Here is a 23,337-nt window from a genome sequence, read left to right as displayed (position 1 = left end):
ACGAACAGGCGATTTCCATGTATTGGCAGAATGACAACCCCAGTGAACCGTGAGATCGCAATCCATGTGCGACGATCCGGCCCGCAGCTGCTGCTCGTCGTGTCCAGTGCTATCCGATGTACCGATGTATAATGGCAACGCAACTGAATGCACATTTGGCGTAATGGCAGAGAATATGTATGTACGTATATTCTCGTTTGTATGTATGAGGATTGTACGAAGTTTGCTGGCTACGCAATGGATGCGTTTGCAGCGTGTTGGCAGAAAACATATGTAAGTATGCGGCCGTTTGATAGGTGCAAGATTACAATATGTTCTCATTATGTTTATTCTCTTTATGGTGTTTTGTAGTTGCTGGCTGCACAATGGATCCAGTGAGATGCAGTATTCCGAGTCCAGGTGTTCGCTGCCGGGCGCAACACCACAGTCGGCCGGTCGCAGTCATCGTTAAAAGGAGCGCCAAAACGCCTAAAGGCGTATGGGGCAAATATGGTGGAAACGACACAGGCGATTTCCAAGTATTGGCTGATGGCTGCACAAGGCGAACTGCAGAACTGCTAACCAAGCACAGCGATCCAGTGCTCGAAGCTGCTGCTCGTCGTGTCCAGTGCTGTCCGATGTACCGATGTATAATGGCAACGCAAGTAGTGCACATTTGGCGTAATGGCAGAGAATATGTATGTACGTGTATTCTCGTTTGTATGTATGAGGATTGTACGAAGTTTGCTGGCTACGCAATGGATACGTTTGCAGCGTGTTGGCAGAAAAACATATGTAAGTATGCGACCGTTTAAAAGGTGCAAAATTACAATATGTTCTCATTATGTTTATTCTCATTTAATAGTACCGGCTGATGATGGTGTTTTGTAGTTGCTGGCTGCACAAAGGATCCAGTGAGATGCAACATTCCAAGTCCAGGTATTCGTTGCCAGGCGCGGCACCACAGTCGGCCGGTCGCAGTCATCGTTGAAGGAAACGAACAGGCGATTTCCATGTATTGGCAGAATGACAACTCCCAGTGAACCGTGAGATCGCAATCCATGTGCGACGATCCAAGGCCCGCAGCTGCTGCTCGTCGTGTCCAGTGCTATCCGATGTACCGATGTATAATGGCAACGCAACTGAATGCACATTTGGCGTAATGGCAGAGAATATGTATGTACGTGTATTCTCGTTTGTATGTATGAGTACCGAATGTATGCCGTCCACGCAACAAGTGCGCTTCAAGCTTATTTGCAGAGGACAATATGTATGTATGCAACTGAAATGTTGCCACCACAATACATATGTACTCATTTGTGTTTTGATATTTTGTAGTTGCTGGCTGCACGATGGATCAAGTGAGATGCAGCATTCCAAGTCCAGGTATTCGTTGCCAGGCGCGGCACCACAGTCGGCCGGTCGCAGTCATCGTTGAAGGAAACGAACAGGCGATTTCCATGTATTGGCAGAATGACAACTCCCAGTGAACCGTGAGATCGCAATCCATGTGCGACGATCCGCTGCCCGCAGCTGCTGCTCGTCATGTCCAGTGCTATCCGATGTACCGATGTATAATGGCAACGCAACTGAATGCACATTTGGCGTAATGGCAGAGAATATGTATGTACGTGTATTCTCGTTTGTATGTATGAATACCGAATGTATGCCGTCCACGCAACAAGTGCGCTTCGCTTATTTGCAGAGGACAAGTACACAGGCGATTTCCAAGTGTATGTATGCAACTGAAATGTTGCCACCACAATACATATGTACTCATTTGTGTTTTGATATTTTGTAGTTGCTGGCTGCACGATGGATCAAGTGAGATGCAGCATTCCAAATCCAGGTATTCGTTGCCAGGCGCAGTACAACAGTCATGTATTGGCAGAATGTCGGTCGTAGTCATCATTGAAGGAGCCGCCATAGCACCAAAAGGCGTATGGGGCATAATGTTGGAAACGACGCAGGCGATTTCCTGCATGTATTGGCAGAATGACAACTCCCAGTGAACTGCAAAATCGCTAACCATGCACAATCCATGTGCGACGATCCGCTGCCCGCAGCTGCTGCTCGTCATGTCCAGTGCTATCCGATGGCAACGCAACTGAATGCACATTTGGTCTGCAGCTGCTGCTCGTCGTATCCAGTGCTATCCGATGTACCGATGTATAATGGCAATGCAACTGATGCACGCCATGCGCAGTACAACAGTAGTGGTCAGAGAACATGTATGTACGTATGCAATCGTGATGACAGAATGCAAGTGACAAATGCTAACCATGCACAACGATCTCGTTTGTGTGTATGAGGATTGTAATGGCAATGTATGCTGGCTACGCAACAGGTGCGTTTGCAGCGTATTTGTATTAATGTATGCTGGCTAAAACATATGTAAGAATGCAAACGTTTAAGTAGTGCAAATTCTCAATATGTTCTCATTATGTTTATTCTCATTAATAGTACTGGCTGGTGATGATGTTTTGTAGTTGCTGGCAGCACAAAGGATCCAGTGAGATGCAGCATTCCAAATCCAGGTATTCGTTGCCAGGCGCAACACCACAGTCGGTCGGTCGTAGTCATCATTAGAGGAGCCGCCATAGCACCAAGAGGCGTATGGGGCATAATGTTGGAAACGACGCAGGCGATTTCCATGTATTGGCAGAATGACAACTACCAGTGGACTGCGAAATCGCTAACCATGCGCAACGACCCAGGGCCCGTAGCTGCTGCTCATCGTGTCCAGTGCTATCCGATGTACCGATGTATAATGGCAATGCAACTGAGGCACGTATGGCGTAGTGGCAGAGAACATGTATGTACATATGCAATCGTGATGACAAATGCAAGTGACAAATATTCTCGTTTGTGTGTATGAGGATTGTACGATGTTATTGCTGGCCACGCAACAGGTGCGTTTGCAGCGTATTGGCAGAAAACAAATGTAAGTATGCGACCGTTTAAAAGGTGCAAAATCACAGTATGTTCTCATTATTTGTATTCTCATTTGTAGACAAGCTGGTGGTGGTGTTTTGTAGTTGCTGGCTGCACAATGGATCCAGTGAGATGCAGCATTCCAAATCCAGGTATTCGTTGCCAGGCACAATACCACAGTCGGTCGGTCGTAGTCATCATTGAAGGAGCCGCCATAGCACCAAGAGGCGTATGGGGCATAATGTTGGAAACGACGCAGGCGGTTTCCATGTATTGGCAGAATGACAACTCCCAGTGAACTGCAATATCGCTAACCATGCACAACGATCCAGGGCCCGTAGCTGCTGCTCGTCGTATCCAGTGCTATCCGATGTACCGATGTATAATGGCGATGCAACTGATGCACGTATGGCGTAGTGGCAGAGAACATGTATGTACGTATGCAATCGTGATGACAAATGCAAGTGACAAATGTTCTCGTTTGTGTGTATGAGGAATGTACGATGTATGCTGGCTACGCAACAGGTGCGTTTGCAGCGTATTGGCAGAAAACACATATGTAAGTATGCAAACGTTTAAGTAGTGCAAATTCTCAATGTGTTCTCATTATGTTTATATCTCATTAATAGTACTGGCTGGTGATGATGTTTTGTAGTTGCTGGCAGCACAAAGAATCCAGTGAGATGCAGCATTCCAAATCCAGGTATTCGTTGCCAGTCGCAGTACAACAGTCGGTCGGTCGTAGTCATCATTGAAGGAGCCGCCATAGCACCAAAAGGCGTATGGGGCATAATGTTGGAAACGACGCAGGCGATTTCCATGTATTGGCAGAATGACAACTCCCAGTGGACTGCAATATCGCTAACCATGCACAACGATCCAGGGCCCGTAACTGCTGCTCGTCGTGTCCAGTGCTATCCGATGTACCGATGTATAATGGCAATGCAACTGATGCACGTATGGCGTAGTGGCAGAGAACATGTATGTACGTATGCAATCGTGATGACAAATGCAAGTGACAAATGTTCTCATTTGTATGTATGAGGATTGTACGATGTATGCTGGCTACGCAACAGGTGCGTTTGCAGCGTATTGGCAGAATAACATATGTAAGAATGCGATCGTTAGATTGATGCAAGTTCTCAATATGTTCTCATTATGTTTATTCTCATTAATAGTACTGGCTGGTGATGAATGTTTTGTAGTTGCTGGCTGCACAAAGGATCCAGTGAGATGCAGCATTCCAAGTCCAGGTGTTCGCTGCCGGGCGCAACACCACAGTCGGCCAGTCGCAGTCATCGTTAAAAAGGAGCCGCCAAATCGCCTAAAGGCGTATGGGGCAAATATGGTGGAAACGACACAGGCGATTTCCAAGTATTGGCTGATGGCTGCACAAGCGAACTGCAGAACTGCTAACCAAGCACTGCGATCCAGTGCTCGAAGCTGCTGCTCGTCGTGTCCAGTGCCGTCCGATGTACCGATGTATAATGGCAACGCAACTAATGCACATTTGGCGTAATGGCAGAGAATATGTATGTACGTATGCAATCGTATTAACAAATGCAAGTGACAATTGTTCTCGTTTGTATGTATGAGGATTGTACGATGTTATTGCTGGCCACGCAACAGGTGCGTTTGCAGCGTATTGGCAGAAAAACATAAGTAAGTATGCGACCATTAGATTGGTGCAAATTCACAATATGTTCTCATTATGACTTTTCTCATTTGTAGTATTGGCTGGTGATGATGTTATGTAGTTGCTGGCGGCACGATGAGACCATTGAGATGCAGCATTCCAAATCCAGGTATTCGTTGCCAGGCACAATACCACAGTCGGTCGGTCGTAGTCATCATTGAAGGAGCCGCCATAGCACCAAGAGGCGTATGGGGCATAATGTTGGAAACGACGCAGGCGGTTTCCATGTATTGGCAGAATGACAACTCCCAGTGAACTGCAATATCGCTAACCATGCACAACGATCCAGGGCCCGTAGCTGCTGCTCGTCGTATCCAGTGCTATCCGATGTACCGATGTATAATGGCAATGCAACTGATGCACGTATGGCGTAGTGGCAGAGAACATGTATGTACGTATGCAATCGTAATGACAAGTGCAAGTGACAAATATTCTCGTTTGTGTGTATGAGGATTGTACGATGTATGCTGGCTACGCAACAGGTGCGTTTGCAGCGTATTGGCAGAAAACACATATGTAAGTATGCAAACGTTTAAGTAGTGCAAATTCTCAATGTGTTCTCATTATGTTTATATCTCATTAATAGTACTGGCTGGTGATGATGTTTTGTAGTTGCTGGCAGCACAAAGAATCCAGTGAGATGCAGCATTCCAAATCCAGGTATTCGTTGCCAGGCGCAGTACAACAGTCGGTCGGTCGTAGTCATCATTGAAGGAGCCACCATAGCACCAAGAGGCGTATGGGGCATAATGTTGGAAATGACGCAGGCGATTTCCATGTATTGGCAGAATGACAACTCCCAGTGAACTGCAATATCGCTAACCATGCACAACGATCCAGGGCCCGTAGCTGCTGCTCGTCGTATCCAGTGCTATCCGATGTACCGATGTATAATGGCAATGCAACTGATGCACGTATGGCGTAGTGGCAGAGAACATGTATGTACGTATGCAATCGTGATGACAAAATGCAAGTGACAAATGTTCTCGTTTGTGTGTATGAGGATTGTACAATGTATGCTGGCTACGCAACAGGTGCGTTTGCAGCGTATTGGCAGAAAAACATATGTAAGAATGCAAACGTTTAAGTAGTGCAAATTCTCAATATGTTCTCATTATGTTTATTCTCATTTAATAGTACTGGCTGGTGATGATGTTATGTAGTTGCTGGCGGCACGATGAGACCATTGAGATGCAGCATTCCAAATCCAGGTATTCGTTGCAGGCGCAACACCACAGTCGGCAGGTCGTAGTCATCGTTGAAAGGAGCCACCATAGCACCAAGAGGCGTATGGGGCATAATGTTGGAAAAGACGCGGGCAATTTCCATGTATTGGCAGAATGACAACTCCCAGTGGACTGCAGTATCGCTAGACCAAGCGCAACGAACAAAGGTAAGCCTGCTGCCGCTCGTCGAGGTCGATGGTGCCGATGTCTGCTGGCCATGCAACGAGTGCACTTGAAGCATATTGGCAGAGGACAATAAGTGAGTATGCGACCATTTGATTGGTGCAAATCCAATATGTACTCATTGTGTATGTTTTGTTTTATAGTACTGGCTGGTGGTGAATCTCATATAGAGCATGCAAATGGGCAGCTCGTCGAGTTATTGGCTGCCAGTTAATTTGTGGTAACTGGCTGATGATTGGACAATACAGGTGTATGCTGGCCACGCAACAGGTGCGCTTTCAGCGTATTGACAGAGGACAATATGTGAGTATGCAAATTGATAAGATTGCCATCACAGTATGTACTCATTTGTGTTTTTGTATTTTGTAGTTGCTGGCTGCGTAAAGGATCCAGTGAGATGCAGCATATCCAAGTCCAAGTATTCGCCGCCGGGCATCGACACTACAGTCGGCCGGTCACAGTCATCGTTAAGAAGAGCCGCCATAGCACCAAGAGGCGTATGAGGCATAATGTTGGAAATGACGCAGGCGATTTCCATGTATTGGCAGAATGACAACTCCCAGAGAACTGCAATATCGCTAACCATGCACAACGATCCAGGGCCCGTAGCTGCTGCTCGTCGTATCCAGTGCTATCCGATGTACCGATGTATAATGGCAACGCAACTGATGCACATTTGGCGTAGTGGCAGAGAATATGTATGTACGTATGCAATCGTAATGACAAATGCAAGTGACAAATATTCTCGTTTGTATGTATGAGGATTGTACGATGTTTTGCTGGCCACGCAAACAGGTGCGTTTGCAGCGTATTGGCAGAGAAAACATATGGTAGTAGGCGACCGTTTAAAAGGTGCAAAATCACAATATGTTCTCATTATGACTTTTCTCATTTGTAGTACTGGCTGGTGATGATATTATGTAGTTGCTGGCGGCACGATGAAACCATTGAGATGCAGCATTCCAAGTCCAAGTGATCGCCGCCAGGCGCAACACCACAGTCGGCAGGTCGTAGTCATCGTTGAAGGAGCCACCATAGCACCAAGAGGCGTATGAGGCATAATGTTGGAAAAGACGCAGGCAATTTCCATGTATTGGCAGAATGACAACTCCCAGCAAACTGCAGTTTTTGATGATAATTAACCCGCCAGTCGGAAGCAACTGAAGGTAAGATTTATTGTAATATTACTCTTATAGCAACTTAAACAATTATATGGTCTTAGGGATAATGTTTACAGGAAAATGTTGCCTGCTGGAATTGACATTACGTTAACATTCAGTACAAGTTAGATAAATGTTGTCCGTTACGTTGCTAGGGTTAAGTTAAATGAACATAGTTTTAGAGTAATTGACGCTTCTTATAAGCTAGGTTTAGGTACAATTGTATCTTATAAAGCTATAGTTTTAATTATTGGACATGAGTATCAGATTAGTTTAGGAGTTAAGATGGTTTAGATTAGACTTAACAATATTTTATTATTCTAAATTTAGTGTTACAATTTTTGTATTATTATTAATGTCTTTTGTTTATTTTTATATTAGCTGAACTCTGCCGCTATCATAAGTTGGTAACACTAGAATTGATGTTTGTCGGTGTGTATATTTCAGTGACATGGTTGGTAAGTAAGTTAATATTAGTGAGGATTGGTAAAATGGCGGTTAGAAATGGAGACTGATGAGAATATCAATTTAGTGGCTGAATAATTTCCCCTATTCTTTTATTTTTGGTTTAGTGCAGTAGTCCGTTCCACTATAGTGGAAGTGGAAATAGGCTAAAGGTGTTATCGGAGTTATCGATACATGTGAATTGGTTTCGCATTATGTAAAATGATGTCGGTATTAAAATAACAAAGAAGGCGGAGGGAATTAAATAATTTTAATTTGTTTAATTAATGGTTGGTTATGAAGCCTGAGGTAAGTATAAATTAGTGGCTGATTAATTTAGTAGAATTCGTGGAACAATCGATAGGCAATATGTGTTGACAGTATATTTTTTAATGAGAGGAGGCTGACGAGAAAAATAGTGTGTTTTTCTTTTAAGTCAGTGCGGCAACATTGCTTTTAATGGCATGTGGCTTTCGTTGCAAAAAGTGAAAAATTATTAATGTGTAGTGTTTTTTTTTTTTTTATTTATTTCTTTATTATTTATTGTTTTGTTTAATTTATTGGTTATTTCGTTTTATTTTGCAGATTGCAGGTTGGAACAGTGGGACCAGCTGGGTAAGTATAAGTGTATTATTTTTTTTTTTTTTTAATGGTAATACTGTCCCTTCAGCACGTAGACTGAAGGTTTATTTTTATTTTTCCTTTTTATATTACAATTTTTCTGCAACTTCTAGGAATTATTTGAATATTGAAGATTGGCGGGCAAACTTAACAGTGAGCAATGTTAAAATGTAGTGGCAACGCTTATTATAAAATACTGGGGTTAACATAAATATTGAGTTACCAATTTGGTTGCATACATACAATACATTTGGAAGAGGTAAAAACAATGCAATCCTTATACAATTTTAGTTACAAAATTAGAATAAATATTTTTGTTTTAAAACTCGTTCACATATTGGTAACATAAGTAGAAATGACAATTACGTGGTGACAATATTTGAGTGGCAACGATAGAATATACTAGATTGAACATGGAATTATTTAGTAACAATTTCTGGTAACACTACGTTTGAAAAGGTAAACAAACAACACTTATACAAATTTTTAATTATAAAAGTTAAAATAAATGTTGTTTTACAGCTTTTTCTCATCATGGCTAACATGTAGCCATCGCGCGGCTGCCCCGCTTGTCTCGTCTGGGATCTGCGCCGAATTGGAGCGTCGTCTGTGTTCGCATTGTTGGATGAACAATGCGAGTGTATTGCACTTTCCCGTTGGTGGTAATGTGAGGCAGCAAGTCATCTGGCTGCGTGTAGTGGCCACCACTACAGTGTGTGCAGTGATACCGTGGGATGTGAGGCAGCGAATCATCTGCCCCAGGTTGGTTGCTGCATATGGTGATGCGTGTAGTGATGTTGTGAGTGTGTCATTTGCATCTTGTGTGTAGGCTGTATTTGCTAACGTTGTCGTTCTTTTCTTCTAGGTCGCCGTCTCTGAGAGTGAGCAAGCGAGCTGCACTTGCCCGTTGGTGGATTTGTGATGCAGCAAGTCGTCTTCCCCAGGTTGGTTGCTGCGTGAAGTGGTGCGTGCGGTGTACATCGTAAGTGTGGTATTTGCATCTTGGGAGTGGCTGCGTTTTTGACGTTGTCGTTCTTGTTTTAGGCCGCCATCTATGTGAGTGGGCTGGGCACTGCGCCACAAGTGCTTCGTGGGACAGTGTACGTGCATCAGTTTTATATGTGGTCTGTAATGGAGATTTAATTATTGAGCGAAATTTTAATTTGTCTGTTTTTGTTTCAGAGTGGATTGCGGGGTCAGTTGCCGATGGCCTTTTGTTGCCAAGCGAGAAGTCTGTTGCTCCATCTGTAGCCAAAATGTGAGACCATCTAATTTCGAACGCGCAAAAGTAGGCGCAATAAAATGATATCTTTTTTTTTTTTTTATTTGCAGGTAACAGGACAATCGGTGGTGACTGGAGAAATGCTTCCTTGAATGGCTGGAGTGTTAGGTGCTTAACTTCCGCGCGTACGAGAGTGGCAGTGCCACATTTTCTGTGCGAATGTGGATAGATTGCAGCATACGTTTTGGATTCTGACTCATTTAAGGTATATGGATTGGCTGTAGTACTAGTTTCGATTGTCATCTTAATATGGTTTTCTTTTCTTTTCATGTATGGCTTCGTTTGTTCCATTTGTTGCTGAGCGTCGCTGGCATTCCAGAATGCGATTTTAAAAGAGTCGTCATTCTGGTTGCCAGTACGAGAGGCAATTGTGCGATTGGTTGGGGCTGAATTTGGATATCTTCTTTCTGGATTGCGCCTACTCATATTGTGTTTTGAAATCGTCTAGAAGATTTTGCAGCTCCATAGAGATGTCTGCACTTTCATCTGTGACCTGGTGCTGTACTGGTGTTGTTTGTATTTGTTGAACGATTTTATTTCCTTTGTGCATTGAAATAAAATCGGATATAATATTGAACAAATAATCGATTCTTTTTCCATCTTTCTGCACATCATTGTGTTTTGTTCAATGATTTTTGAAATAGAGCTGTTTGCGAAGTCCATTTTCTTCGTTTCTGGCGAGTTGGCAACGGAGGCAGGTGATGTTGGCTGTGGTGTTGCTGCACTTGGGTGATCAACAACTGGAAATTGCTTTTGCTCGAGGCGCAGTTTTTGTTGGAACTTTTAAGGTGCCTTTGTGCAGGATTTCGTGTTTTTATGGCCAGGCTTACGAGTTGCGCGCCCGTGCGCAATCTTGTAAGTGACTGTTGGAGCCTTTTTGAGTTGCCATTTGTTGTACTTTGTTGTTTTGTTGCTGCTGATGCTGTGATGAGAAGGATTTCTGCTGCTGTTGGAGATGTTGTTGTTTTCCTCTGTGTTGTTTATGGGCGTTTTGTAAGCATAGATTAGCTGGGCTCTGAGAGTGGGAGTCGCTGTTGCTGCCACGTACAACTTCACTAAAGGTTTTGTTGTTGTTTAGTGAGATTTGGGCTGATGTGTTGAGTTGGCGCCTTGGGGGTTTTGTGGGCGTGGTTTGTCGTTCTGCAAAATTGGCTGTTGCTTCTGCTCTGTGTTGACTCGGTAGGCCGTCATCTTTTGCCGTGCTTCCTTGAAAGCTGGGCAACCTTTGTAACTGCTGATGTGTGTTCCATCGCAGTTGATGCATTTGGGAGCTGTTTGCCTCAGTTTGGTGCAGGCAGTGGTGGCGTGCGCGCCTGCGCATTTCATACATTTGAAAGGGCGTCGGCAATAATTTTTGGTGTGTCCATAGGCTTGACACCGGTGGCACTGTGCTGGATCGCGGGACTTGGCTTGCTTCTCGACGACTATTGATTGGTTACCCAATTCTTTCATGTCCAGAATTCGCTCGTGGCTGCCGTCGGCAGCCGTGTCAATCTCCACTTCAAATATATTTAATGGGTTTTGCGTGACTCGGTGTTTTAATACTCGTAAATAACGAGTATTGAAGCCCGCATCAAGTAACTTCGTTGTCAACCAATCACACGGAGTGGAGTGGTGAAGTTGTCGAATTATTATTCGAAACCCCTTTCGCTGCGGGGTTGGTGAGTATGATGCTGACTACCGTCTTCTTCAAGTACCTTCAATGCAGCCTTATATGTTGATAAGTCTTGGCATATGATACGGAGTCCACTGCCTGCAGTTGTCTTTGTTTTAAAATTACCAACTCGTCTTTGTTGGAGTTTTTCCATCAGGGGCATGATTTCTGGGACGAATGGTAGTATTATTGGAGGGATTTTATGATTTGTTTGCTGTTGCTGATGTATCTCATCGTATTGTATTTGTTGCATGTGTGTTTGTTGTTGCTCACTGTAATGCTGGTCGACTTGTCGCATGCTTGCTTTAAGGAATCTTTTAGCGAAGTTGCTTTTAAAATCTGGTGTTGTGATTTGTGGAAAGTCTATGCTGTCGTCAGTATCATGTTCCATGTCATTGTTTTTCCTTTTGTATGGAGATTGTTGTCCATTTGGTGGGTTGTTTATAGTTTTTATTGGGAATGGCAGCTCAAGGAGCAGAGGGGGAACGCTGGTGAGCCAATTTTTGACAATCTTCGTATTGCATGGGCTGCTTTTCGCAGGAGACGGAGTCATCTTAATGGTTGCAATCGAAGAGGGGGCGGGGCATAGCATTATTTTCCAGCGTAGTGGCAGACTCAGGAGAGCTGATAGTTATTGCTTTGGTATTGCTGTCATGCTCATTTATGCGTTGCTGCTTGGCAGAATTGCGTTCGTCAGATTCAGCTGCGCATGTATTGGTGTGCACAGAGACTCTCTCTGCTATTGCCGCTTTCTCTCTGCGCGCTATAGTGAGAGACAGAGACAGCGAGCGCTTTCTGTCCTTGCAGTCGTTCGGCATTACAGTATTTGCATTGGCTGTTTTGTTGTCGGCAGAAGGGGAAATTTTACTTTGTGTGTGTTCGTGAGTTATTGCGTTAGTCTGGTGCTGGTCTGTTTGCAAATGTGTGAGTGTGTTCGTGTTCAATTTGTCTGTGTTTGTTTTGCATTAATAGCAGCGGCAGCCTTGCTGCGAAGGAGTGGCGGGGAAATATGCGCAGTTAAGTTTTCTTTTCTTGCATATTCCCTGATTTTTGGTGCCTTGTATTTTAGAGAAGTTGATGATGCTGTTGCTATGCCAGAAAAGTGCGCCCTTTTGTGCTGGCGATCCTTTTTGGGCATGCGCTGCGGAGAGCGGCATCGTATGTTTGCCTCCTTTTGGAGCAGATGTCTTAATAGGTATATATGGTTTTACCTTATTGGCCGTCGTCCGTGGCTTGGCGGATTTGGAGTCTGCATGGAGGGGAGTCATTTGCGGCAATCCATGATTTAGGAGCTTCGTCATCCCTCGACTTGGTAGTGTCTCCTTGCGGTCTTGGTGTCTTGTTGTTGTTGTTGTTGTTGGCGGGGCGTGGCTCAGGCGGCAGAAGCTGATTTTGGCTTCGTTGTCTGTGGTGTCGCTTGGCGAGATGTAGCACTGGTCATGATAGTAATCAGAGCCGGATGGAGGACGAGATCCATTGAAGGAATCTTCGCGTCCAGTAGACATTTTATTAACTTGCACTGACACTGATTTAATTTTTGTTGCTTTTGCTTTTTATAATAAGAATTTTTTTTTAATGGTAATACTGACCCTTCAGCACGCAGACTGAAGGTTTATTTTTATTTTTCCTTTTTATATTACAATTTTTCTGCAACTTCTAGGAATTATTTGAATATTACAGATTGGCGGGCAAACTTAACAGTGAGCAATTTTAAAATGTAGTGGCAACGCTTATTATAAAATACTGGAGTTAACATAAATATTGAGTTACCAATTCTGGTTGCATACATACAATGCATTTGGAAGAGGTAAAAACAATGTAATCCTTATACAATTTTTAGTTACAAAAATTAGAATAAATATTTTTGTTTTAAAACTCGTTCACATATTGGTAACATAAGTAGAAATGACAATTACGTGGTGACATTATTTGAGTGGCAACGATAGAATATACTAGATTGAACATGGAATTATTTAGTAACAATTTCTGGTAACACTACGTTTGGAAAAGGTAAACAAACAACGCTTATGCAAAATTTTAATTATAAAAGTTAAAATAAATGTTGTTTTTACAGCTTTTTATCATCATGGCAAACATGTGGCCATCGCGCGGCTGCCCCGCTTGTCTCGTCTAGGATCTGCGCCGAATTGGAGCATCGTCTGTGCTTGCATTGTTGAATGAACAATGCAAGCGTATTGCACTTGCCCGTTGGTGATAGTGTGAGGCAGCAAGTCATCTGGCTGCTTGTAGTGGCCACCACTGCAGTGTGTGCAGTGGCATCGTGAAATGTGAGGCAGCGAGTCATCTGCCCCAGTTTGGTTGCTGCATGTGGTGGTGCGTGTAGTGATGTTGTGAGTATGTCGTTTGCGTCTGTGTGTAGGCTGTATTTGCTAACGTTGTCGTTCTTTTCTTCTAGGTCGCCATCTCTGAGAGTGAGCAAGCGTGCTGCACTTGCCCGTTGGTGGATTTGTGAGGCAGCAAGTCATCTGCCCCAGGTTAGTTGCTGCGTGGAGTGGTGCGTGCGGTGAGCATCGTAAGTATAATGTGTGTATCTTGGGAGTGGCTGCATTTTTGACGTTGTTGTTTATGTTCTAGGTCGCCGTCTGTGTGAGTGAGCTGGGCACTGTACCACAAGTGCTTCGTGGGACAGTGTAGATGCATCAGTTATGTTTGTGGTCTGTAATGGAGATTTAATTATTGAGCGAAATTTAATTTGTCTGTTTTTGTTTCAGAGTGAATCGCGGAAACAATTGCCGATGGCCTTTTGTTGTCGAGCGAGAAGTGTGTTGCTCCATCTGTAGCCAAAATGTGAGAGCATCTAATTACGAGTGCGCATTAAATAGGCGCAATAAAACGATATCTTTTTTTTTTTTATTTGCAGGTAACAGGACAATCGGAGATGACTGGAGAAATGCTTCTTTGGATGGCTGGAGTATTGGGTGCTAATAACCGCGCATACGAGAGTGGCAGTGCCACATTTTCTGTGCGATTATGGATTGATTGCAGCATACGTCTTGGATTCTGACACTTTTAAGGTAATTGGATTGGCTGTAGTTGTAGTATTGATTATCATCTTAATGTGGTTTTCTTTTCTTTTCATGCATGGATTCTTTTGTTTCATTTTGTTGCTGAGCGTCGCTGGCATTCCAGAATGCGATTTTAAAAGAGTCGCCATTCTGGTTGCCAGTACGAGATGCAATTGTGCAATTGGTTGGGGCTGGATTTGGATATCTTCTTTCTGGATTGCGCCTACTCATATTGTGTTTTGAAATCGTCTAGAAGATTTTGCAGCTCCATAGAGATGTCTGCACTTTCATCTGAGACCTGGTGCTGTACTGGTGATGTTTGTATTTGTTGAACGATTTTGTTTCCTTTGTGCATTGAAATAAAATCGGATATAATATTGAACAAATAATCGATTCTTTTTCCATCTTTCTGCACATCATTGTGTTTTGTTCAATGATTTTTGAAATAGAGCTATTTGCGAAGTCCATTTTTTCGTTTCTGGCGAGTTGGCAACGGTGGCAGGTGATGTTGGCTGTGGATTTGTTGCACATGGAGGATCAACAACTGGAAATTGCTTTTGCTCGAGGCGCAGCTTTTGTTGGAACTTTTAAGGTGCCTTTGTGCAGGATTTCGTGTTCTTTTATGGCCAGGCTTACGAGTTGCGCGCCCGTGCGCAATCTTGTAAGTGACTGTTGGAGCCTTTTTGAGTTGCCATTTGTTGTACTTTGTTGTTTTGTTGCATCATGCTGTGGCCTGTTGGGTGTGCTTGCTGCTGGTGATGTATTGGAACTGTTTTATGTTGCTGTTGGAGTGGTTGTTGCTTTTACTGTTTTGTTTATTGGCTTTTGGTAAGTATTTGTCAGCTGGAATCTGAGTACGGACATTGCTGCTGCTGCCACGTACAACTTCACTGAAGGTTTTATTGTTTTCCAGTGAAGTTTTCCAGTGAGTGGTTGCTTGGGCTGATGTGTTGAATTGTCGCCTTGGAGGCGGTTCATGTGGGTTTTGTGGGCGTGGTTTGTCGTTCTGCAAAATTGGCTGTTGCTTCTGCTCTGTGTTGACTCGGTAGGCCGTCATCTTTTGCCGTGCTTCCTTGAAAGCTGGGCAACCTTTGTAACTGCTGATGTGTGTTCCATCGCAGTTGATGCATTTGGGAGCTGTTTGCCTCAGTTTGGTGCAGGCAGTGGTGGCATGCGCGCCTGCGCATTTCATACATTTGAAAGGGCGTCGGCAATAATTTTTGGTGTGTCCATAGGATTGACAACGGTGGCACTGTGCTGGATCGCGGGACTTGGCTTGCTTCTCGATGACTATTGATTGGTTACCCAGTTCTTTCATGTCAAGAATTCGCTCGTGGCTGCCGTCGGCAGCGGTGTCAATCTCCACTTCAAAAATATTTAATGGGTTTTGCGTGATTCGGTGTTTTAATACTCGTAAATAACGAGTATTGAAGCCCGCCTCAAGTAGCTTCATTGTCAACCAATCACACGGAGTGGAGTGGTGAAGTTGTCGAATTATTATTCGAAACCCCTTTCGCTGCGGGGTTGGTGAGTGTGATGTTGACTACCGTCTTCTTCAAGTACCTTTAATACAGCCTTATATGTTGATAAGTCTTGGCATGTGATACGGAGTCCGCTACCTGCAGTTGTCTTTGTTTTAAAATTACCAACTCGTCTTTGTTGGAGTTTTTCCATCAGGGGCATAATTTCTGGGACGAATGGTAGTATTATTGGAGGGATTTTATGATTTGTTTGCTGTTGCTGATGTATCTCATCGCATTGTATTTGTTGCATGTGTATTTGTTGTTGCTCACTGTAATGCTGGTCGACTTGTCGCATGCTTGCTTTAAGGAATCTTTTAGCGAAGTTGCTTTTAAAATCTGGTGTTGTGATTTGTGGAAAGTCTATGCTGTCATCAGTATCATGTTCCATGTCATTGTTTTTCCTTTTGTATGGAGATTGTTGTCCATTTGGTGGGTTGTTTATAGTTTTTATTGGGAATGGCAGCTCAAGGAGCAGAGGGGAACGCTGGTGAGCCAATTTTGACAATCTTCGTATTGCATGGGCTGCTTTTCGCAGGAGACGGAGTCATCTTAATGGTTGCAATCGAAGAGGGGGCGGGGCATAGCATTATTTTCCAGCGTAGTGGCAGACTCAGGAGAGCTGATAGTTATTGCTTTGGTATTGCTGTCATGCTCATTTATGCGTTGCTGCTTGGCAGAATTGCGTTCGTCAGATTCAGCTGCGCATGTATTGGTGTGCACAGAGACTCTCTCTGCTATTGTCGCTTTCTCTCTGCGCGCTATAGTGAGAGACAGAGACAGCGAGCGCTTTCTGTCCTTGCAGTCGTTCGGCATTACAGTATTTGCATTGGCTGTTTTGTTGTCGGCAGAAGGGGAAATTTTACTTTGTGTGTGTTCGTGAGTGATTGCGTTTGTCTGCTGCTGGTCTGTTTGCAAAAGTGTGAGTGTGTTCGTGTTCAATTTGTCTGTGTTTGTTTTTGCATTAATAGCAGCGGCAGCCTTGCTGCGAAGGAGTGGCGGGGAAATATGCGCAGTTAAGTTTTCTTTTTGCATATTCTCTGATTTTTGGTGCCTTGTATTTTAGAGAAGTTGATGATGCTGTTGCTATGCCAGAAAAGTGCGCCCTTTTGTGCTGGCGATCCTTTTTGGGCATGCGCTGCGGAGAGCGGCATCGTATGTTTGTCTCCTTTTGGAGCAGATGTCTTAATAGGTATATATGGTTTTACCTTATTGGCCGTCGTCCGTGGCTTGGCGGATTTGGAGTCTGCATGGAGGGGGTGTCATTTGCGGCAATCCATGATTTAGGAGCTTCGTCATCCGTCGACTTGGTAGTGTCTCCTTGCAGTCTTGGTGTCTTGTTGTTGTTGTTGTTGTTGGCGGGGCGTGGCTCAGGCGGCAGAAGCTGATTTTGGCTTCGTTGTCTGTGGTGTCGCTTGGCGAGATGTAGCACTGGTCATGATAGTAATCAGAGCCGGATGGAGGACGAGATCCATTGAAGGAATCTTCGCGTCCAGTAGACATTTTATTAACTTGCACTGACACTGATTTAATTTTTGTTGCTTTTGCTTTTATAATAAGAACACTTTTTAATGGTAATACTGACCCTTCAGCACGCAGACTGAAGGTTTATTTTTATTTTTCCTTTTTATATTACAATTTTTCTGCAACTTCTAGGAATTATTTGAATATTACAGATTGGCGGGCAAACTTAACAGTGAGCAATTTTAAAATGTAGTGGCAACGCTTATTATAAAATACTGGAGTTAACATAAATATTGAGTTACCAATTCTGGTTGCATACATACAATGCATTTGGAAGAGGTAAAACAATGTAATCCTTATACAATTTTTAGTTACAAAAATTAGAATAAATATTTTTGTTTTAAAACTCGTTCACATATTGGTAACATAAGTAGAAATGACAATTACGTGGTGACATTATTTGAGTGGCAACGATAGAATATACTAGATTGAACATGGAATTATTTAGTAACAATTTCTGGTAACACTACGTTTGGAAAAGGTAAACAAACAACGCTTATGCAAAATTTTAATTATAAAAGTTAAAATAAATGTTGTTTTTACAGCTTTTTATCATCATGGCAAACATGTGGCCATCGCGCGGCTGCCCCGCTTGTCTCGTCTAGGATCTGCGCCGAATTGGAGCATCGTCTGTGCTTGCATTGTTGAATGAACAATGCAAGCGTATTGCACTTGCCCGTTGGTGATAGTGTGAGGCAGCAAGTCATCTGGCTGCTTGTAGTGGCCACCACTGCAGTGTGTGCAGTGGCATCGTGAAATGTGAGGCAGCGAGTCATCTGCCCCAGTTTGGTTGCTGCATGTGGTGGTGCGTGTAGTGATGTTGTGAGTATGTCGTTTGCGTCTGTGTGTAGGCTGTATTTGCTAACGTTGTCGTTCTTTTCTTCTAGGTCGCCATCTCTGAGAGTGAGCAAGCGTGCTGCACTTGCCCGTTGGTGGATTTGTGAGGCAGCAAGTCATCTGCCCCAGGTTAGTTGCTGCGTGGAGTGGTGCGTGCGGTGAGCATCGTAAGTATAATGTGTGTATCTTGGGAGTGGCTGCATTTTTGACGTTGTTGTTTATGTTCTAGGTCGCCGTCTGTGTGAGTGAGCTGGGCACTGTACCACAAGTGCTTCGTGGGACAGTGTAGATGCATCAGTTATGTTTGTGGTCTGTAATGGAGATTTAATTATTGAGCGAAATTTAATTTGTCTGTTTTTGTTTCAGAGTGAATCGCGGAAACAATTGCCGATGGCCTTTTGTTGTCGAGCGAGAAGTGTGTTGCTCCATCTGTAGCCAAAATGTGAGAGCATCTAATTACGAGTGCGCATTAAATAGGCGCAATAAAACGATATCTTTTTTCTTTTATTTGCAGGTAACAGGACAATCGGAGATGACTGGAGAAATGCTTCTTTGGATGGCTGGAGTATTGGGTGCTAATAACCGCGCATACGAGAGTGGCAGTGCCACATTTTCTGTGCGATTATGGATTGATTGCAGCATACGTCTTGGATTCTGACACTTTTAAGGTAATTGGATTGGCTGTAGTTGTAGTATTGATTATCATCTTAATGTGGTTTTCTTTTCTTTTCATGCATGGATTCTTTTGTTTCATTTTGTTGCTGAGCGTCGCTGGCATTCCAGAATGCGATTTTAAAAGAGTCGCCATTCTGGTTGCCAGTACGAGATGCAATTGTGCAATTGGTTGGGGCTGGATTTGGATATCTTCTTTCTGGATTGCGCCTACTCATATTGTGTTTTGAAATCGTCTAGAAGATTTTGCAGCTCCATAGAGATGTCTGCACTTTCATCTGAGACCTGGTGCTGTACTGGTGATGTTTGTATTTGTTGAACGATTTTGTTTCCTTTGTGCATTGAAATAAAATCGGATATAATATTGAACAAATAATCGATTCTTTTTCCATCTTTCTGCACATCATTGTGTTTTGTTCAATGATTTTTGAAATAGAGCTATTTGCGAAGTCCATTTTTTCGTTTCTGGCGAGTTGGCAACGGTGGCAGGTGATGTTGGCTGTGGATTTGTTGCACATGGAGGATCAACAACTGGAAATTGCTTTTGCTCGAGGCGCAGCTTTTGTTGGAACTTTTAAGGTGCCTTTGTGCAGGATTTCGTGTTCTTTTATGGCCAGGCTTACGAGTTGCGCGCCCGTGCGCAATCTTGTAAGTGACTGTTGGAGCCTTTTTGAGTTGCCATTTGTTGTACTTTGTTGTTTTGTTGCATCATGCTGTGGCCTGTTGGGTGTGCTTGCTGCTGGTGATGTATTGGAACTGTTTTATGTTGCTGTTGGAGTGGTTGTTGCTTTTACTGTTTTGTTTATTGGCTTTTGGTAAGTATTTGTCAGCTGGAATCTGAGTACGGACATTGCTGCTGCTGCCACGTACAACAACTTCACTGAAGGTTTTATTGTTTTCCAGTGAAGTTTTCCAGTGAGTGGTTGCTTGGGCTGATGTGTTGAATTGTCGCCTTGGAGGCGGTTCATGTGGGTTTTGTGGGCGTGGTTTGTCGTTCTGCAAAATTGGCTGTTGCTTCTGCTCTGTGTTGACTCGGTAGGCCGTCATCTTTTGCCGTGCTTCCTTGAAAGCTGGGCAACCTTTGTAACTGCTGATGTGTGTTCCATCGCAGTTGATGCATTTGGGAGCTGTTTGCCTCAGTTTGGTGCAGGCAGTGGTGGCATGCGCGCCTGCGCATTTCATACATTTGAAAGGGCGTCGGCAATAATTTTTGGTGTGTCCATAGGATTGACAACGGTGGCACTGTGCTGGATCGCGGGACTTGGCTTGCTTCTCGATGACTATTGATTGGTTACCCAGTTCTTTCATGTCAAGAATTCGCTCGTGGCTGCCGTCGGCAGCGGTGTCAATCTCCACTTCAAAAATATTTAATGGGTTTTGCGTGATTCGGTGTTTTAATACTCGTAAATAACGAGTATTGAAGCCCGCCTCAAGTAGCTTCATTGTCAACCAATCACACGGAGTGGAGTGGTGAAGTTGTCGAATTATTATTCGAAACCCCTTTCGCTGCGGGGTTGGTGAGTGTGATGTTGACTACCGTCTTCTTCAAGTACCTTTAATACAGCCTTATATGTTGATAAGTCTTGGCATGTGATACGGAGTCCGCTACCTGCAGTTGTCTTTGTTTTAAAATTACCAACTCGTCTTTGTTGGAGTTTTTCCATCAGGGGCATAATTTCTGGGACGAATGGTAGTATTATTGGAGGGATTTTATGATTTGTTTGCTGTTGCTGATGTATCTCATCGCATTGTATTTGTTGCATGTGTATTTGTTGTTGCTCACTGTAATGCTGGTCGACTTGTCGCATGCTTGCTTTAAGGAATCTTTTAGCGAAGTTGCTTTTAAAATCTGGTGTTGTGATTTGTGGAAAGTCTATGCTGTCATCAGTATCATGTTCCATGTCATTGTTTTTCCTTTTGTATGGAGATTGTTGTCCATTTGGTGGGTTGTTTATAGTTTTTATTGGGAATGGCAGCTCAAGGAGCAGAGGGGGAACGCTGGTGAGCCAATTTTGACAATCTTCGTATTGCATGGGCTGCTTTTCGCAGGAGACGGAGTCATCTTAATGGTTGCAATCGAAGAGGGGGCGGGGCATAGCATTATTTTCCAGCGTAGTGGCAGACTCAGGAGAGCTGATAGTTATTGCTTTGGTATTGCTGTCATGCTCATTTATGCGTTGCTGCTTGGCAGAATTGCGTTCGTCAGATTCAGCTGCGCATGTATTGGTGTGCACAGAGACTCTCTCTGCTATTGTCGCTTTCTCTCTGCGCGCTATAGTGAGAGACAGAGACAGCGAGCGCTTTCTGTCCTTGCAGTCGTTCGGCATTACAGTATTTGCATTGGCTGTTTTGTTGTCGGCAGAAGGGGAAATTTTACTTTGTGTGTGTTCGTGAGTGATTGCGTTTGTCTGCTGCTGGTCTGTTTGCAAAAGTGTGAGTGTGTTCGTGTTCAATTTGTCTGTGTTTGTTTTGCATTAATAGCAGCGGCAGCCTTGCTGCGAAGGAGTGGCGGGGAAATATGCGCAGTTAAGTTTTCTTTTTGCATATTCTCTGATTTTTGGTGCCTTGTATTTTAGAGAAGTTGATGATGCTGTTGCTATGCCAGAAAAGTGCGCCCTTTTGTGCTGGCGATCCTTTTTGGGCATGCGCTGCGGAGAGCGGCATCGTATGTTTGTCTCCTTTTGGAGCAGATGTCTTAATAGGTATATATGGTTTTACCTTATTGGCCGTCGTCCGTGGCTTGGCGGATTTGGAGTCTGCATGGAGGGGGTGTCATTTGCGGCAATCCATGATTTAGAGCTTCGTCATCCGTCGACTTGGTAGTGTCTCCTTGCAGTCTTGGTGTCTTGTTGTTGTTGTTGTTGTTGGCGGGGCGTGGCTCAGGCGGCAGAAGCTGATTTTGGCTTCGTTGTCTGTGGTGTCGCTTGGCGAGATGTAGCACTGGTCATGATAGTAATCAGAGCCGGATGGAGGACGAGATCCATTGAAGGAATCTTCGCGTCCAGTAGACATTTTATTAACTTGCACTGACACTGATTTAATTTTTGTTGCTTTTGCTTTTATAATAAGAACACTTTTTTTTAATGGTAATACTGACCCTTCAGCACGCAGACTGAAGGTTTATTTTTATTTTTCCTTTTTATATTACAATTTTTCTGCAACTTCTAGGAATTATTTGAATATTACAGATTGGCGGGCAAACTTAACAGTGAGCAATTTTAAAATGTAGTGGCAACGCTTATTATAAAATACTGGAGTTAACATAAATATTGAGTTACCAATTCTGGTTGCATACATACAATGCATTTGGAAGAGGTAAAAACAATGTAATCCTTATACAATTTTTAGTTACAAAAATTAGAATAAATATTTTTGTTTTAAAACTCGTTCACATATTGGTAACATAAGTAGAAATGACAATTACGTGGTGACATTATTTGAGTGGCAACGATAGAATATACTAGATTGAACATGGAATTATTTAGTAACAATTTCTGGTAACACTACGTTTGGAAAAGGTAAACAAACAACGCTTATGCAAAATTTTAATTATAAAAGTTAAAATAAATGTTGTTTTACAGCTTTTTATCATCATGGCAAACATGTGGCCATCGCGCGGCTGCCCCGCTTGTCTCGTCTAGGATCTGCGCCGAATTGGAGCATCGTCTGTGCTTGCATTGTTGAATGAACAATGCAAGCGTATTGCACTGCCCGTTGGTGATAGTGTGAGGCAGCAAGTCATCTGGCTGCTTGTAGTGGCCACCACTGCAGTGTGTGCAGTGGCATCGTGAAATGTGAGGCAGCGAGTCATCTGCCCCAGTTTGGTTGCTGCATGTGGTGGTGCGTGTAGTGATGTTGTGAGTATGTCGTTTGCGTCTGTGTGTAGGCTGTATTTGCTAACGTTGTCGTTCTTTTCTTCTAGGTCGCCATCTCTGAGAGTGAGCAAGCGTGCTGCACTTGCCCGTTGGTGGATTTGTGAGGCAGCAAGTCATCTGCCCCAGGTTAGTTGCTGCGTGGAGTGGTGCGTGCGGTGAGCATCGTAAGTATAATGTGTGTATCTTGGGAGTGGCTGCATTTTTGACGTTGTTGTTTATGTTCTAGGTCGCCGTCTGTGTGAGTGAGCTGGGCACTGTACCACAAGTGCTTCGTGGGACAGTGTAGATGCATCAGTTATGTTTGTGGTCTGTAATGGAGATTTAATTATTGAGCGAAATTTAATTTGTCTGTTTTTGTTTCAGAGTGAATCGCGGAAACAATTGCCGATGGCCTTTTGTTGTCGAGCGAGAAGTGTGTTGCTCCATCTGTAGCCAAAATGTGAGAGCATCTAATTACGAGTGCGCATTAAATAGGCGCAATAAAACGATATCTTTTTTCTTTTTATTTGCAGGTAACAGGACAATCGGAGATGACTGGAGAAATGCTTCTTTGGATGGCTGGAGTATTGGGTGCTAATAACCGCGCATACGAGAGTGGCAGTGCCACATTTTCTGTGCGATTATGGATTGATTGCAGCATACGTCTTGGATTCTGACACTTTTAAGGTAATTGGATTGGCTGTAGTTGTAGTATTGATTATCAT

General features: G+C 43.5%; 1 protein-coding gene and 4 long non-coding RNA genes across 9 annotated transcripts; all 5 read left to right on the top strand.

Moving 5' to 3' along the window:
- Positions 1–343: 343 nt before the first annotated feature.
- LOC132798037 (uncharacterized) lies at positions 344–1,262 on the top strand. The gene is made up of 2 exons (XM_060809764.1): positions 344–774; positions 845–1,262. The coding sequence occupies exons 1-2, from the start codon at positions 366–368 to the stop codon at positions 868–870; spliced, it is 435 nt and encodes a 144-aa protein (XP_060665747.1). The 5' UTR covers positions 344–365; the 3' UTR covers positions 871–1,262.
- A 7,508-nt stretch (positions 1,263–8,770) lies between these two features.
- Positions 8,771–10,109, top strand: LOC132798041 (uncharacterized). 2 transcript variants are annotated; one of them, XR_009633872.1, is made up of 5 exons: positions 8,771–9,005; positions 9,109–9,225; positions 9,288–9,367; positions 9,426–9,501; positions 9,576–10,109. It is a non-coding gene; the product is annotated as an uncharacterized LOC132798041 (long non-coding RNA). The 2 variants fall into 2 exon arrangements; XR_009633871.1 differs by having other exon boundaries at positions 8,771–9,042.
- A 3,151-nt stretch (positions 10,110–13,260) lies between these two features.
- Positions 13,261–13,950, top strand: LOC132798042 (uncharacterized). Of its 2 annotated transcripts, none has more exons than XR_009633873.1 (4): positions 13,261–13,530; positions 13,596–13,712; positions 13,775–13,854; positions 13,912–13,950. It is a non-coding gene; the product is annotated as an uncharacterized LOC132798042 (long non-coding RNA). The 2 variants fall into 2 exon arrangements; XR_009633874.1 differs by having other exon boundaries at positions 13,261–13,534.
- A 3,850-nt stretch (positions 13,951–17,800) lies between these two features.
- On the top strand, positions 17,801–18,491 carry LOC132798043 (uncharacterized). Of its 2 annotated transcripts, none has more exons than XR_009633875.1 (4): positions 17,801–18,071; positions 18,137–18,253; positions 18,316–18,395; positions 18,453–18,491. It is a non-coding gene; the product is annotated as an uncharacterized LOC132798043 (long non-coding RNA). The 2 variants fall into 2 exon arrangements; XR_009633876.1 differs by having other exon boundaries at positions 17,801–18,075.
- A 3,855-nt stretch (positions 18,492–22,346) lies between these two features.
- LOC132798047 (uncharacterized) lies at positions 22,347–23,035 on the top strand. 2 transcript variants are annotated; one of them, XR_009633883.1, is made up of 4 exons: positions 22,347–22,615; positions 22,681–22,797; positions 22,860–22,939; positions 22,997–23,035. It is a non-coding gene; the product is annotated as an uncharacterized LOC132798047 (long non-coding RNA). The 2 variants fall into 2 exon arrangements; XR_009633884.1 differs by having other exon boundaries at positions 22,347–22,619.
- The last annotated feature ends 302 nt before the right edge of the window (positions 23,036–23,337 follow it).

This window comes from Drosophila nasuta, unplaced genomic scaffold (assembly GCF_023558535.2).
Source record: "Drosophila nasuta strain 15112-1781.00 unplaced genomic scaffold, ASM2355853v1 ctg72_pilon, whole genome shotgun sequence".
Taxonomy (NCBI): Eukaryota; Metazoa; Arthropoda; class Insecta; order Diptera; family Drosophilidae; genus Drosophila; species Drosophila nasuta.
This window is presented reverse-complemented; position numbering and strand designations above follow the sequence as displayed.

What these genes read in the sequence shown, in the direction of transcription:
- LOC132798037 (XM_060809764.1), top strand. Translation starts at nt 366, where the DNA reads ATGGATCCAGTGAGATGCAGTATTCCGAGTCCAGGTGTTCGCTGCCGG. An exon ending in GTGTTGGCAGAAAAACATAT is followed by an intron (nt 775 to 844) that starts GTAAGTATGCGA and finishes CTCATTTAATAG; the next exon opens with TACCGGCTGATGATGGTGTT.